We start from the raw sequence: 14,568 nt of genomic DNA on the forward strand, positions 1-14,568 counted from the left end.
GAACAAATCACAAAATCTAGTTTTAAGTGAAAATTCACCACACCAAACATCAAACCAAAAGGAAATTCTCTGACCATTGCCAACTTTCCATCGATAGAAAGGTTTAGCAGCTGATAGAGCCCAGTTAACACCCCTCCAAAAAGGTGATCCCACCCCAATTATGGTCCATAGCAGATTGGGGCTAGTATTATTATACTTATAAATATAATCTAGCAAAGTATTCCAGTCATTTGGACGGTTATCAAAATATCTCCTGTTCCAGGAAGCAAGCATAGCCATATTAAAAATCCCTAAGATTAGGAACACCCATCCCACCAAACTCTTTCTTCCTGGACACAAGCCTACAGTTAGACAAGTGGTACTTATGATCCTCCCCAACTTTACTCCAAAAGACGTGAGCCATTTGGAAGTTAATGGCCTCAAAGTCCCTAAGACACTTAAATCTTTTTGATGTGAAATGTGACAGCACCATTCCAAACTGCCAACAACTTCCATGAGCTCAGTTACTTGTGCACCCATATGTTATTGTGTATTTCTAGAAAAACTTTCTTCTGCAAGGCTTCGATCCTAAACGTACCCAGCCTTTCTATGTTGTATTTCTATCAAATGCCCCATCACCTTGTGCACGACACCCCTCATCCCCACATGTCACATGTGTGTTTGCTGCTTGTGTTGTGCATCACAATAGACATGCTAGTCCACGAACATTGTTCGGAAAACCCATCTATATCGTGAATAGTTTTTCTTGCGAATATATGGTGAACAGTTTTGGAATATGATGAATGGTTCTAGATAATGAGATCCGATGATTTACATATTGGCGAATCTAGGTCAAAAATGAAAGCTGGGTTCACAACAAAGGGCAACGAACTAGGTCTTTTTCTAAAAACAGAGGTAAATTTTTTGCCTCGTCTCATTGTAAAGAAGGAGAATAGGAACAAGGTTCATGAGGTCCATTACGCTTCAACATATGAAAAAAAAAAGGCTAATCTCACGGCATGATTGTGCTCAAATGCTTGGCATCAGCAAGAACCCAATTTTTGGCCTCCCATTTGATGTTTATCAATAACAATGGAGAGCATTGACACCTTGAAGACCTTAGCGTTTCTCTCTTTCCAAACCTCCTAAGCCACCGATATGAGCAGAAAATGATACTCCCACCGATCCAAATTAATTGACGCTGCTTTAGTATAATTCAAATGGTTCAAAGTAAAGAGATGTTTATATCAATGGTTCAACTTATCATGCACATGACATAAAGCCCTCCACTATGTAGGCCAAAAGAGGTGCCAAATTCACTTTCCAGCATTTTGGCACCGATGCCCTACATTGCTCAGCTGGACCCAAAAAAAATTTATGGGTCTACTCTGATGTCAAACTCTGCAAAGCTAGCCGGAAGCCCCCTGGTAGCTCGATCAATGGACTTGTTTATTCCTTATTTTACAGTGAGCGGTGCCCTCTATGGTGAAGTTTGTGCCATAAATTTTTCTTTGGGCAACGGTGATGATGCGGCACCTTTTTGAGCACCGGCAACATGATGGAAGGCCTAAGCAACCCGCGGAGAAAAGAAAACACGCTGGCCCGATTTAGCGAGCAGGATAGATGGTAAACCGGCAAAAAAAAAAGACAATATCACGGTAAGCTATGTGGGACGGGGGTGCCATGTCGATTAGAGGGACAAAACACGTCGTTGGCTCTTCCAATCAGATTTATATAAAAAAACAGCCTGTGGATCACTGAAATTTAACGACTAAACTATTTTGGCTCAGGGAGAGACGTGCATCAAGCCCTGTTGGCAAGTCAATGGACGCAGCACAATCCCTCGACAGCAGAACATAAGGAAGTTGCGCCCGGCGGACAAGCCGACGGCAGTTGCCAACAACAAACTGACAAACACGCCGTCCGGTGATGGCCGACGTGAGCCCCTCCCTGAGCCGCGCCGTGGCCACTCGGCCGCCACGGAGGCGACGGCCGACGACTGGCACGCTCCAGCCACCGGCGGAGACGGCGACAGACAGGAAGAGCAAGGTCACCGGCGCAGAGGCGAGGGCGATGAGCCGCAAGGCGACCACGGCGTGGCTGGTGGCGTACCAGGAGGCCGCGTACGCCTGGGACGACGCGGTGGACGATCTGGAGGCTCACGTGGAGAAGGAGAAGGAGCAGCAGCCGTCGCCGGAGGGGGCTAGGAGACCATCAGTAAGTGCTTTTGGTCTGGATAGATTCCGTGCCAAGTATCCTACCCATGCACTCGTTCAGCATGAATGGCATCTTCAAATTCATTTTTTGGCTTTCCGAAATTCCTGTATTTCTCCTCCATTAATTCCAAACAAGGCCCATAGGTGCTCAATTTTTTCAAGGGGCAGATTTGTAGATAGCTGATCGCGCTTGCCGCGCGATGCATGGGTGCCCATTTCATGACGCAACGATCTCCTTAATCTTGTCTCTATAAACTCATCGCCCAGTTGGTCAACCTTTTGGGTTGCGTGGAGACTATTTCGCTGGCTCTGCATGTGCCAGATTCAGATTAATACACCCTCTCACAAATTCTGCATTCTACAAGCTTCATGCCGCACACAGAAGCCAAAAGAAACGCATCCCTAGTCTGCGGGTGCGCGACGACACTATCACCGACGCGGCTTTCATGACGCAGGCAGTGTACGGGCACCTCTCCTCCGTTCTTGGAACCGCATCAGCGCGTACTCACTCCATCCGCCTTGACATCATCGATGATCGGTGTTTTGACCTGCTAGAGCTCGACGCTCCGTTCTCTGAGCATGAGATCTGGGAGGCTATCAAGAAAATGCCAACGGGCAAGGCGCCTGGGCCAGACGGATTTAGTACTTCCGAGTTCCTTTGAGCATGTTGGCCAATCATTAAGGCTGACATCTGTGAGGCCTTTGACAAGCTCTACACCATGAATGGGCGCGGATTTCACAAGCTCAACGAGGCTCCGCTTACCCTCCTACCTAAGAAGTCTGATGTCGCCACGCTCATCGACTACCGGCCCATCAGTTTGATCCACATCATCGCCAAATTGTTTGTCAAGGTCCTCTCGCTGCGTCTCACTCCGAGGATGGGGAAAATCGTCTCCGCCAACCAAAGCGCATTTATAGCCGGGTGATACGTGCACAACATTTTCCTTCTTGTCCAACAAACGACTAGATTACTCCACAATAACAAGGCGTCACGGGTTCTCCTCAAACTCGACATCGCTAAGGCCTTCGACACGGTCTCCTGGCCCTTCCTCCTCAAAACCCTAGTGCACCTCGGCTTCGGCCGACGTTGGTGTGAATGGGTCTCCATCTCACGTCTACGGCCTCCACCCGTGTCCTCATCAACGGCAACCAGGGGCCACCTGTGGATCATGCTTGCGGGCGCAGCCAGGGCGATCCGCTCTCACCCATGCTCTTCGCTATCGTCATCGACACTCTGAACTCCCTCCTCCAGCATGTTGTGTCCGCCGGCATGCTGCAGCAGCTCACCACTAGGCACGTGGCCTCAAGCATCTCTCTCTTCGCCCATGACGTAGTCATCTTCTAACCCACCCGAGCAAGCTACCATCCCTGAGCTCTTACGGATGTTTGGAGACGCCTCTGGCCTGCACACAAATTTCGCCAAATGCTCGGCATTACCTATCCAGTGCATGGCCAACATTGCCAACGCGATCGCCACCGAGCTCTCTTGCGTCGTGAAAGACTTCCCCATCCCCTACCTCGAATTGCCGCTCACCTTCCGCAAGTGCCATGCCTCCGTGTTGTTCCCTTTGGTCGACAGGCTTATCAAGAAGCTTGCCACCTGGAAAGCGTCCCTTCTATCACGCACCGGGCCCCTTACTCTGGTGCGCCACGTGCTTACTGCCATGCCGGTCCACATCCTCCTCGCCATGGCCTTAAACCCCACGATTCTCAAAAAATCACCACGGTGGTTAGAGACTTCCTTTGGCATGGCCGCAAGGACGCCCAGCACGGCTGCTACTTCGTTAGCTGGCCCAAGCTCTCCTGTGGCGGCCTCGCGGTGCGCGATCTCCACCATACGAGCACTGCCCTACGTGCTTGTTGGCTATGGATACAAGCTACACGCCCAGATCGCGCTTGGAGCCACCTTCAGCTCCCAAGCGACGAGGAGACGAGTCAGTTCTTCCGCGCATGACGCATCCACTACTTGGGCCATTGGGGACGGCAAAACGTGTCGCTTTTAGACCGATCACTGGATCGAGGGAACATCTGCTGCTGAGATGGCCCCAGCCCTGATTTCTCTTGTCCCACGCCGGTGACACCCCAATGCCTGGTCTGTGATGCTCTCCAGGTTTCACTGTGGATCAGAGACATCCACGGAGCCATGAGCCCTGCTGCTGCAATCGAGTACGTCGACCTCTGGCGGCGGATCCAACGAGTTCAACTATGTGCCGAGCCAGACAAAATCATAGGTAAGTGGACCAGCAATGGGTTATACATGACCAACTCTGCGTACAAGGCCATGTTCCTCGGATCGACCACCACCCCCTTTTGGCGCCTCATCTGACGTTCCCGGGCCCCGACTGGCGCTAAGTTCTTCCTTTGGCTCGCCTCCATGGACCGGTGCTAGACTGCCGAGCGCCGCGCTCGCCACGGCCTACCTCACGCCCCCCCTCTGCAAATTTTGCAGTCAGGAGCCAGAGTCCTTGATCACCTGCTCGTCTAATGCGCCTTTTCCAGAATAACCTGGCATGAGATCCTCTCCCGGTGTCGCCTACCAATCCCTACACCGAGCCCGACAAATGGCTTCTTCAACTGGTGGCAGCAGCACCGCCCCAGCCCACCTCTGTAAAGGGACCAACTCCATCATCGCTTAGTCCCTCTGGAAGCACCGGAACACCAGTGTGTTTGACAACCTCCGGCCATCGAACAACGATCTTGCTCGCACAATCAAAGACGAGGCCTGCTTACGGGCGCGTGCTGGAGCAACTAGGCTAGCATCAATTATTCCTGTAACCTGAGAACACTTGTATTGAGGCCGAGCATCCTCTTCTCATCTCGCACTCCCTGGGACGCTGTAGCGTGTACGCCCCATAGAGCTGCGCCCTATGACACCCCCCACCCCCTCCCCCTTCAATGAAATGATACGCAACAATGCGTATTCACCAAAAATAAACGTAACAAAACATCTTAAATTAATTTGTACTAAATCAACGATAATTAATATGAATCTAAGGGAGTAGTACATGTGAACCGTTCCAATTTATAGTTTGTACATCAAACACACTTTTCATCTTTTGTCCGCATACTTCAGCATGACTGCAGAAAAAACGCAGCATGACTGTACAATGCAGTCCAAAGAGTTACATTATTGTTTCAAGTATATATAAATTCACAAAAAGATAATAGTACGCTCGTGACAGAAAGAATAAACGGCCAAATCGAAAATTGCAACTGTGCAATACTTACTGAAAAAAAATGTAATACAACTGCCCAAGAGTTATTATTGGAGAAATTATGCATACCCTTCGAAATCCTGATGAAGTCAAGTCTTGCTGGAACAATATGTTTTTCCAATTTGAAATATTTAGTTTAGCTTCACTTGAGATGAGTTGTCTCCAAAGTGATTTACAGCCGAATGGTATGTTAAAGTATGTTGACAAGCCTTGTCTTGTAGTTTTTGGCATTTTGTCTGGATTTTCTAAGCCTTTTCATATGACACTGAAGAAATTGAACCTGAATAGGTCCTTGTTATTTCATTTATTTCTGATCACTAACAAGAAAAAATCAACCTGAACAGATTCTCCGTTGGCTCTTACCATCATCAGCTGTCCATAGGACAGAGAAGAAATTGAACACCAATATTGAAAAGCTGGGCAAGAAAGTGCTTGCGATTTTACAGCGGGGACGGGAACAAGATCTTATACAAATGGACTGGCAGCGACATGATTGGATAAGTAAATTTTCCGGGAGTCCGTCCACTAACTCTGGTAGCCTGGGAAACCTAGAGCAGGAAAAGATGGAGTTGATTGATATTTTGACTGACAGCCAAAGCTCCAGCACTGTTGTTGCCATAGTTGGGTGCTGTGGAATTGGCAAGACTAGATTGGCAAGAAAAGTATATGATGATTGCTACACGAGAAATGTTTTCAATACAACCATATGGGTAGATGGTTCCAAAGACTCAACTGGTGCGGGATTACTGTCCGCAGTCATACGTGCCGCTGGTGGGAAACCTGGAGCAGAAGAACAAAGTAGGGAGAAAATTATGGACATGTTGGCTGTAATACTTGAAGAGAAGAAATTCTTACTGGTTCTTGATGATATATCGAGTCACCATAACCAAGAGAGTTTCCTGGAAGATCGCTCGTTTGTGAAGCATGGAAGCCGAATTCTGATCACAACTCGAGACCAGAGTGTTGCAGCAGGAATGAACCGTAGCTACATTCATAATATGCAGGAATGGCCTTTCCAAGATTGCTGGACTCTGCTCTGTGCTAGTGCTGGCCTGGACAAGGAACATGACAAGGAGAACTTGAGGGAAATTGCGATAACAATTATCCAGAGGTGCAACAAGGTCCCACTGACTATCAAGATTATCGGCGGTGTCCTAGCAACCAAGGACCCAACACACGCAGAGTGGAAGCAGGTTAATGAAAGTGAACTGTGGTCCTTGGATCTGGAGGACATTCCTGGTGGGATGAAGAAACTGAGTGGGCCTGTCTACATGGCATACAGTAATTTGCCATACCGTTTGAAGCTATGTTTCCTTTACTGCCTGCAGCTCCCAGAAGGCTTTGTGATTAGCCAGCATGTTGTTACTCAGATGTGGATAGCAGAGGGCTTTATCATCGAAGAAGAAAATGACTGTGATCCTCAAGATATCGCAGACCGCTTTTACAGGGAGCTGGTACTCACAAACCTTCTGGAGCCTGAGATTGGCTCTGCTGACATGACAAGATGCACAGTACATGGCTGTGTCAGGTCTGTTTTGCAACTCATAATTAAGCACCGGTGGTTTGGGAAGAACAAGTGGGCATCTAGTATTGAAGAAGCAGGAAATCTGACAAGGTTCAGGACAGTTATCTGCAAGAATCCCTTGGCTGACCGTGGCCTGGACAAAGTGTTTATGGGGCGGAGATATTTGAGAGTGTTGGACCTTACTGGCACCGGTATTAGGCACATTCCAGGGTCAATAGCACTTCTCCATCACCTTAGGCTCTTAAATCTTTCTCTGACTCAAATCATGGAACTTCCAGAGTCCATTGAGAGCCTCAGAAATCTGCAATTCTTGCTCCTCCGGTGTTGCAATGGGCTTCATTCTCTGCCAGAGGGAATCAGTAAGCTGCACAACTTGCAGTGCCTCGATCTTGAAGGATCAGCGCCACAGCTTGTCTTGCCAAGCTTGGTAGACTTGAAGCAGCTAACTACTCTGCGTGGTTTCATAGTGAATCATAAGGAAGTAACTGAGAAGGATGTCAGTGGGTGGCCATTGGAAGACCTGGAACATATGAATTCTTTGAGAAGCCTCCAGATACTGAAGATAGACAGAGTTGTGCAGTTTACCAGGGCACAAGAAGCTGCACTGGAGATGAAGTCTCACCTCACACAGCTTGATCTATGTGGTAGCACCAGTGATATGCATCTACACGTACCAGCGGCAGAAGCTAGAAGGCTCCATGGAGTTCTTAACAGTCTCTGCCCACCCGGATGCCTAGAGTCTCTCAAAATAGCAAGTTACCACGGGCGATTATTTCCAGATTGGTTGCCACAGCTCCCCAGTCTCCAACGGCTGGTTCTTGCTGATTGCAAATTCTGTGAGAGCCTCCCTTGTCTCGGACAGCTACCTCAACTCAAGTTTCTCACCATAACTGGCTGTTCCAAGTTGTGCACCATTCAGCGAGGGCGGTACACAGGACCAGCATTTCTGAAGCTAGAGCATCTCCATGTAGATGACATGGACAAGTTGGAGTCATGGACAGGATTCCAAGCTGGTGACTTTCCTTCCCTGATCAAGTTTCATCTAGATAGCTGCCCCAACATAGAGTCACTCCCAGCTTGCCTTGAGTACTCCAAACAACTGACAAGCATGAAGGTCGTTGCTGCTGGTAGCCTCATAGTAATTGGCAACCTACCCATGCTCAAAGAGCTAATTGTGCAAGACAGCAAAACTCTTACTATTGTCTCCAATCTTCCATCACTTGAAGTCCTGATGGTCATTGGCTGCTCTGGGCTGCAAGATGTGAAGGGACTCAGATGTGTAAAGCACCTCCGCATAGTAGACAGAGAGCTCACAAGGCTTCCAGATTGGTTGACAGGGCACGCTTCAGTGCTACAGACGTTGACTGTCTTCGGCACCGAGGAACTGCTCGGCATGTTAGTTCCCAGTGGCAAAGATTGGCCGGCCATTCGTGACATCGAAAAAGTTTATGGTAACCTGACTGATGGATCTCCATTCTTCACATACACAAAGAAGATGGGCGATTTCCAAGCATTTGGAGAGCAACGAGATCTTGTTGTCAGGTCAGTAGTTGACCATCAATTGGAGGGCTGGTCTTCACATTTCATGGCTAGGAGTTTTATCTCTCGAATCAGCATGCACAATACCATCAAATGGTATTTGATTCCTCTGCTTGCCACTGCCCTGGTGCTTTTGCTGTCCATGGTTGAGGAGATTAAAGTCATAGGAGTCTTCCTCGTCTTCTTCGCTATCATAGCATGTTTTTGGTGTCTTTACTTCTTCAGTATCTGTAAAGCTTCGAACTAAGATTGGAGGAAACAAAACCATGTGGAAAGGAAAGGATCGAATATTTCAGTGGTACATGTACTCATTGTAAATTTGCCTGTGTTGTCTGCTAAATGCTGCTTGTGGGGTAATGGCTCACCATGTACTCCCTCCGTTCCAAAATAAGTGTGTGTGTGTGTGTGTGTGTGTGGGGGGGGGGAATATAAGGCATTAACTCATTGGGGGGGAAAAGGCAGTAGCCGATGTATATATCAAGCACTGACGTTTTCTGAGATATTACCCTGTGTACTGTATAGAAAATAAAAGAAGATACATGCTTTCTCTATCCAGTGATGCTGCTGCTGCATTCGACGAAAAAAGACAGGGGAGGAAGCTGAATCACTATTGGAAACAATATGTTCTTCCTTATAATCTACTCAAGATTTATTTTTCCACTCACAAGCTCTCTGCATAATGGCAACATTGTCTGATTGTCACATGCCAAGGATGAGAGGAGAAAGAAATGCAAGTATAAAAGAGAAAGTCAATGCTTCAAGTCAGTCAAGCCTACTAGGGGGAAGAGAGAGACACCTAGCTACAGTCCACCATGGACCATGGACAAAGTAACACCTCCCTCTCATGGACCAAGTGTACAGACCAGATTAGACTAAATGCCTCCAGCTATGGGTGATTCGTGCATGGCCTTCAGCCTGTTGAAGAACACCCTATGGGTACATGTACTTTAATACTCCCTCTGTTCCAAAATAATTGAAGTTCTATGTTTTTCTTAGTCAAACTTTTTTTAAGTTTGACCAAGTCTATTGAAAAATCCGCAAAGACCTACAATATCAAATATATACAATATGAAAATTTATTTCATAATGAATCTAATGAAGTAAATTTTATTTTGTAGATGTTGATAAATTTTATATAGACTTGGTAAAACTTAATGAAGTTTGACTTAGGACAATCCTAAAACTTCAATTATTTTGAAACGGAGGAAGTACATCTCTTCCATTTGAATGAACTCTCTAACCCTCAAGGGTGACCTAGTGCTACTTTTCTGTCGAGGAATGCCATAAACTCTGTGAAGGAATCCATGCTACCGAGGTTACAACATAAGCACGACTATCCAAAAGACCAATTGACTCCGTCACCGGGGACATGGTCATAAGCTTGGCCTCTTCGCCTTACCTGGATTAGACCTCCCGTCAAGAGTTCAGGCAAAACCATGTTAAGAAACATCGTTGCCAGACTACCGCAAGTATACCACAGCTTGTTCCGAGGCAAAACCATGGTCCCAATGCTTGCTTGCTCCAAAGCATCTGGACGCAAATCCCCTTTCTTTGTTGTTTTTTGTTACCACAAAAGGCACCAATGGCCAATATATAATTATCAAGAATAATATGAGATATCCATATAGGTATTGTATTACAAGTTTACAACGGGCATCACTCCTACCATAAAAACAGTAATTTAATCTAGTTTTCTTCCAGTAGAAATGAGTAACACGGACAGAAAGCCCCTTCTAGTTGTCAAGGAAATATTGTGTACTACCACTGGCACTGCCTATTGTATGGTTCTGTTGCAAAGGGCCTATTAAGCAAAATTAAAGGACAAACCTGTCGACCTAAAGCTAAGAATGGCACTCTTCATGCACTAGGCACTCAAGATGAAATAAGCTTCTGTTTCTCCTCATCATACTCAGCACTGTCACTTTCGTCCTTAAGTTCCTCCGATGCCGTTTCACGCTGAGCTGATGCAATATTTCCTTTTGCAGTAACTGATTGCTGATAGAGTACTCCACCAGCAAGAGTGAATAGCAGGCTAACCAAACCAAATGCACTGGCGTGCTTGTCCCAGATTGTCACATTGATTGCCACTGTGAGGAACTTGTTCACAACCCCAGTCACCGTGAATGCCGTGGCTGAGATTGCTTTCCTAGCCGCAAAGCCAAAGAAGCTGATGAGTAACCCAAACAAGCATGACAATGCCACCGCGACAAAGGCATCAAGCTGGAACCAACCCTCAACCCGTGATTCGACTGCTGAGAAGACCGACTTGTGCTCCCCTGTCAAAAACCAAAAGATGGGGGATATCATCAAGGAAAGAAGGTTGTTATACAGCACAAAACCCCATGTGTTTAGACCCAGATTCGTCACAATATGCTTGATGTACACCATCTCAGCTGTTATTGTCACCAGATAGGCAAGCGCCCAAGAGTATGCTGTGAGGCTGAATGCAGAATCTGTTATCACATAGCCAACCGCTCCTCCCAATATGATAACAAGGGATGAAAATGTGAGCTTGGAAGGGCATGGTTGCTTCCGGAAGGTTGTGTCAGCAATAGCAACCAAAAGCGGAGTCAAGGATCTGAAAACGATGAACGTGTCCACATTGGCATGAACAAGGAGGTTTGTGTTTGTAAATATGGCGAGGTAGAAGACAATAGCAGCCGGTGCAAATTTCTTGGCAGTCTCCAGGTTGAAGGGGTCATGGCAGAGAAAACCTAGCTTTCCAAGGGCCCAAACACCAGCAGCAGATGTCAAGTACTGTAGCGTTGTCAGGAGGCCAGGGTAATTGAACTTTGTGACGGCATACTTGTTAATGATCGCCAGCAAGCTCGAGCACAAGGCATAGCCTATCACAAGGCTGCTGGTTGCATAGTGTTGCTTCGCCATGAGACCAGATTATTCGCCTGAAATTGATTCAGTAATAACACACATGAGAGACCAAACCATACATCTAATGGAACTGCAAGATATCCCAAGTATTCTTCAACTTATTTTGCCTCTAAGAGAACTAGTTAGATATTTTGACATGACTCGTATATTTTTAGATGTCCCCAAAGGGACTCTTAATGACGCATAATTACACAGAAGTATGCACTTGTTAAATTAGTACTACCTGGCCACCAAATATAACTAAGATGGCCACATCAACAACATGACGCATTAGAAAAATCAACAGGCAGCAAGAGTTTAAGGCCCTTAGCATGATGTTAGACAGATTATCTATGATTTTCTGCGCTAATGTCTTGGCTGCTCTGGCTTATGATCACATCTGTCAGCAGATTAAAGCAATCAGTGTGTTTCACTTGCGCATGAATCATGAGAGTATTATGGCTATAAAATACCAAGGCCCAAAGCTGAAGTGGTGCTCTGCTCACCAAAGTCTGACCCGGACCAAAAGAAGTACCTATGTATCCCAATTAATGGGCTAGGTATTAATTACTGCAGAATCGGCTTGACACTAATTACTGCAAAAGCCGTGCTACTGGAGTACTGGTACTGACTACTGAGTACTACTGCTAGTACTGGAACTGCAAGAAGCTCCTAAGATGAGGCACCCTAAGTTTCCGACGAACAGGGCAAGAGGGCAAACACCACAAAACAGCGCGTTCGTTTTGGGGGATCTCTGGTTGGCTGCACAAACAAATAACAGAAGGAATGAAGACAAGAAACCATCAGCTTTCGTCCTCCGCGTCGCGCCCCGACCAAGATTCAGGGGGCAACCGCGCTAAGATCACACAGGCAACGAGTCATAAGTAGTAGTAACAGTAACCCCAAGATTTTTCTTTTATCTTGGTTTTTCTTTCTTTTTGCGAGGTCTTGGCTTTTCAGTTGAGCCAAGAATCTACTATTCACCACATCAAGGCGAGCGGTTCCGGCCCCCGATCTTATTATCTCACGGCCAACGGGCCAAGTTCCCCGAGATTTCTCGGATGCGGATTAGCAAGAACTGGAAGAGAAGGGGCGTTAACGGAGAACACTTTCCAGATCAGCAATCCAACCCAAGAAAGAAGCGAGCCACACAGCGGAGCAGAGAGAGGGGAGGAAGACGGGCGTACGTACGGGGAGAGGTCAGGACGCGCGGCAGCATCCACCCTTGCCTCCGGCTCCGGGCTTGTGCAAAGCCCGCAATGCGACGCGCGTGTGTGGTGTCTGTGTGTCGGCGTGTGTGGCCGAGAGGGATTTATACGTCAGGGGAAGAGGAAGAAGGAGGAGGAGGAGGAGGAGGAGGAGGAAGATGAGATTTTTTGGAACAAAAACAAAGCATTTAACGCAGCACAGAGGTCCGTCGCCGTCGTCGAGACTCGATCGAGACAAAACGATTACGTTAAGTCACGGAAAAACCTGCACGAAATTGATGGTGCGGGGTACGGGAGTACTGCTTCCTCGACCATCCATTCCCTTGTCCTCCCTGAAGGTGTGTTTGGTTCAAGAACCAAGTGGAATGTAATGTAAGAACCAAGTGGAATGTAATGTAATGGTTCCATTTCATAAGAATAGAATGGTTCCATCTCTGTGTTTGATATGAACAGTTAGGTGGAATGGAACGGTTACATCTCCATGTTTAGTTGGTGGAATGGAATGGAATGATTTTTTTTCAAAGTACTTCAGGACGGAACCGACTCATACCGTTCCACTCGGTCACAGAAACCAAACACACCCTAAGAGCATCTCCCATAGATGGTCCAAAATTCGGCGGTCTAAAATCAGAGACGTAAAATTTGGACCGTTAAAAAGTGCGTTTTGGAGCTTTGAAAAAAGCTCAACTCCAACAGATGGGCCAAATTGATGGTCCAAAAAAGCAACTCCAATAGATGGTCCAAAATGAAGATGTAAATTTCTTAAAACGACATACTACTAGTTCACTCAACATAGTTCAAACATCAAATTCAACGTAGTTTCATACATGAACTTCAGCTACTACTTATTCAAACTACTAGATAAACTACTCCTCATCGTCGGAGCTGCGGAACTGCGCCCAGAACTCCTCCTTCGTCAGGTCGTCGCACCCCTCCTCCTCCTCCTCCTCGTCCGAGAAGTCTGCCCAGTACTCCTCGGAAGAGGACTCGATGGGGATCACCGTCGAGGGACCGGCCTCGTCCTCCTTCTTCGGCCCTTCTTCTTCTGCTCCGCCTCACACTTCCAGTAGTACTCCAGCTCGGCCTGGACGTACTCCGGATGCTCCCGAGCAAACCTCGCCATCGCCTCCTCGTCGGTCTCGCCAGCACTGACGACAACCGACGGCTTCTTCGTCTTCTTCTTCTTCGTCGTGATCTCCTTCATGTTGATGCCCTGCGGCACAAGCATCTCCGCTTCCGCCCGAGTCTCGATCTCTGGGAAGTTGAGGTGCGACCGAGGCCTCTCGGCACGCCACACCGCCACGTCGTAGGCACACGCGGCCTCGTGGGCGGAGGGGTACGTGCCAATCCACCAACGCCTTCCGGCGTCGGAGAACTCCACACCCCGGTTACCGGAGGGCTTCTGCCTCACGCCGAAGAAGCCCGACTTGCCCTTCGGCGTCTTCTTCGGCGCCATAGGAGAGCGGTGGAGCGGCGGCGGCGTGCGGCCGGGGCGGTGGCGGATGGAGCCAGGCGGGGCGGAGCTGCGGGGCGGCGGCGGTGTGCGGGGCGGTGGCGGACGGAGCCGGGCGGGCGGAGCTGCGGGGCGGCGGCGGCGTGCGGGGCGGTGGCGGAAGGAGGTACGGCGGGCGGGGCGGTGGAGGACGGAGCCGGGCGGGGCGGTGGAGGACGGAGCGGGGCGGGGCGGATCTGCGGGGCGGTGGCGGACGGAGCTACGGCGGGGCCGGATCCGCGGCGGGCGGGCGGCGGGGCGGCGTGGAAACAGCGGCGGGGGCGGGGCGGCGCCGGATCTGATGCGGGCGGCGTGCGGCGGGGCGGCGGCGGGGTGTGGAGGCGGCGGGACGGCAGCGGGGCGGCGGCGGACGTGCGGGAGGTCGCGGGCGGGCGGGCGGGAAAGGAAATGAAGTGGCGGTTGGGCGTTCGCGGGCGGCGGCTAGTTTTGGACCAGATGCATCTCGTGATGTATATTTGCATCACGAGGTGTTGTATTTTACATCACGAGGAGGCCGCGGTTCAAT

The 14,568-nt window shown here is 48.6% G+C and overlaps 2 protein-coding genes, 1 long non-coding RNA gene and 1 pseudogene across 3 annotated transcripts; 1 reads left to right on the forward strand and 3 right to left on the reverse strand.

Annotated features, from left to right (window-relative positions):
* Nucleotides 1-1,791: 1,791 nt before the first annotated feature.
* LOC109787294 (putative disease resistance RPP13-like protein 1) lies at nt 1,792-8,775 on the forward strand. Its single transcript, XM_020345851.4, has 2 exons — nt 1,792-2,196; nt 5,755-8,775. The coding sequence occupies exons 1-2, from the start codon at nt 1,909-1,911 to the stop codon at nt 8,719-8,721; spliced, it is 3,255 nt and encodes a 1,084-aa protein (XP_020201440.1). The 5' UTR covers nt 1,792-1,908; the 3' UTR covers nt 8,722-8,775.
* Nucleotides 5,154-6,522, reverse strand: LOC141023401 (uncharacterized). The gene is made up of 2 exons (XR_012184706.1): nt 6,266-6,522; nt 5,154-6,190 (listed from the first exon to the last, which is right to left on the reverse strand). It is a non-coding gene; the product is annotated as an uncharacterized lncRNA (long non-coding RNA).
* A 1,293-nt stretch (nt 8,776-10,068) lies between the features above and the next one.
* Nucleotides 10,069-12,750, reverse strand: LOC109787295 (GDP-fucose transporter 1). Its single transcript, XM_020345852.3, has 2 exons — nt 12,534-12,750; nt 10,069-11,377 (listed from the first exon to the last, which is right to left on the reverse strand). Exon 2 carries the CDS (start codon nt 11,358-11,360, stop codon nt 10,347-10,349), a length of 1,014 nt encoding a protein of 337 aa, XP_020201441.1. The 5' UTR covers nt 11,361-11,377; nt 12,534-12,750; the 3' UTR covers nt 10,069-10,346.
* A 666-nt stretch (nt 12,751-13,416) lies between these two features.
* Nucleotides 13,417-14,006, reverse strand: LOC109787248 (uncharacterized; annotated as a pseudogene).
* Nucleotides 14,007-14,568: the final 562 nt, after the last annotated feature.

The sequence above is a fragment of the Aegilops tauschii genome, chromosome 5 (genome assembly GCF_002575655.3).
Source record: "Aegilops tauschii subsp. strangulata cultivar AL8/78 chromosome 5, Aet v6.0, whole genome shotgun sequence".
Classification (NCBI taxonomy): Eukaryota; Viridiplantae; Streptophyta; class Magnoliopsida; order Poales; family Poaceae; genus Aegilops; species Aegilops tauschii.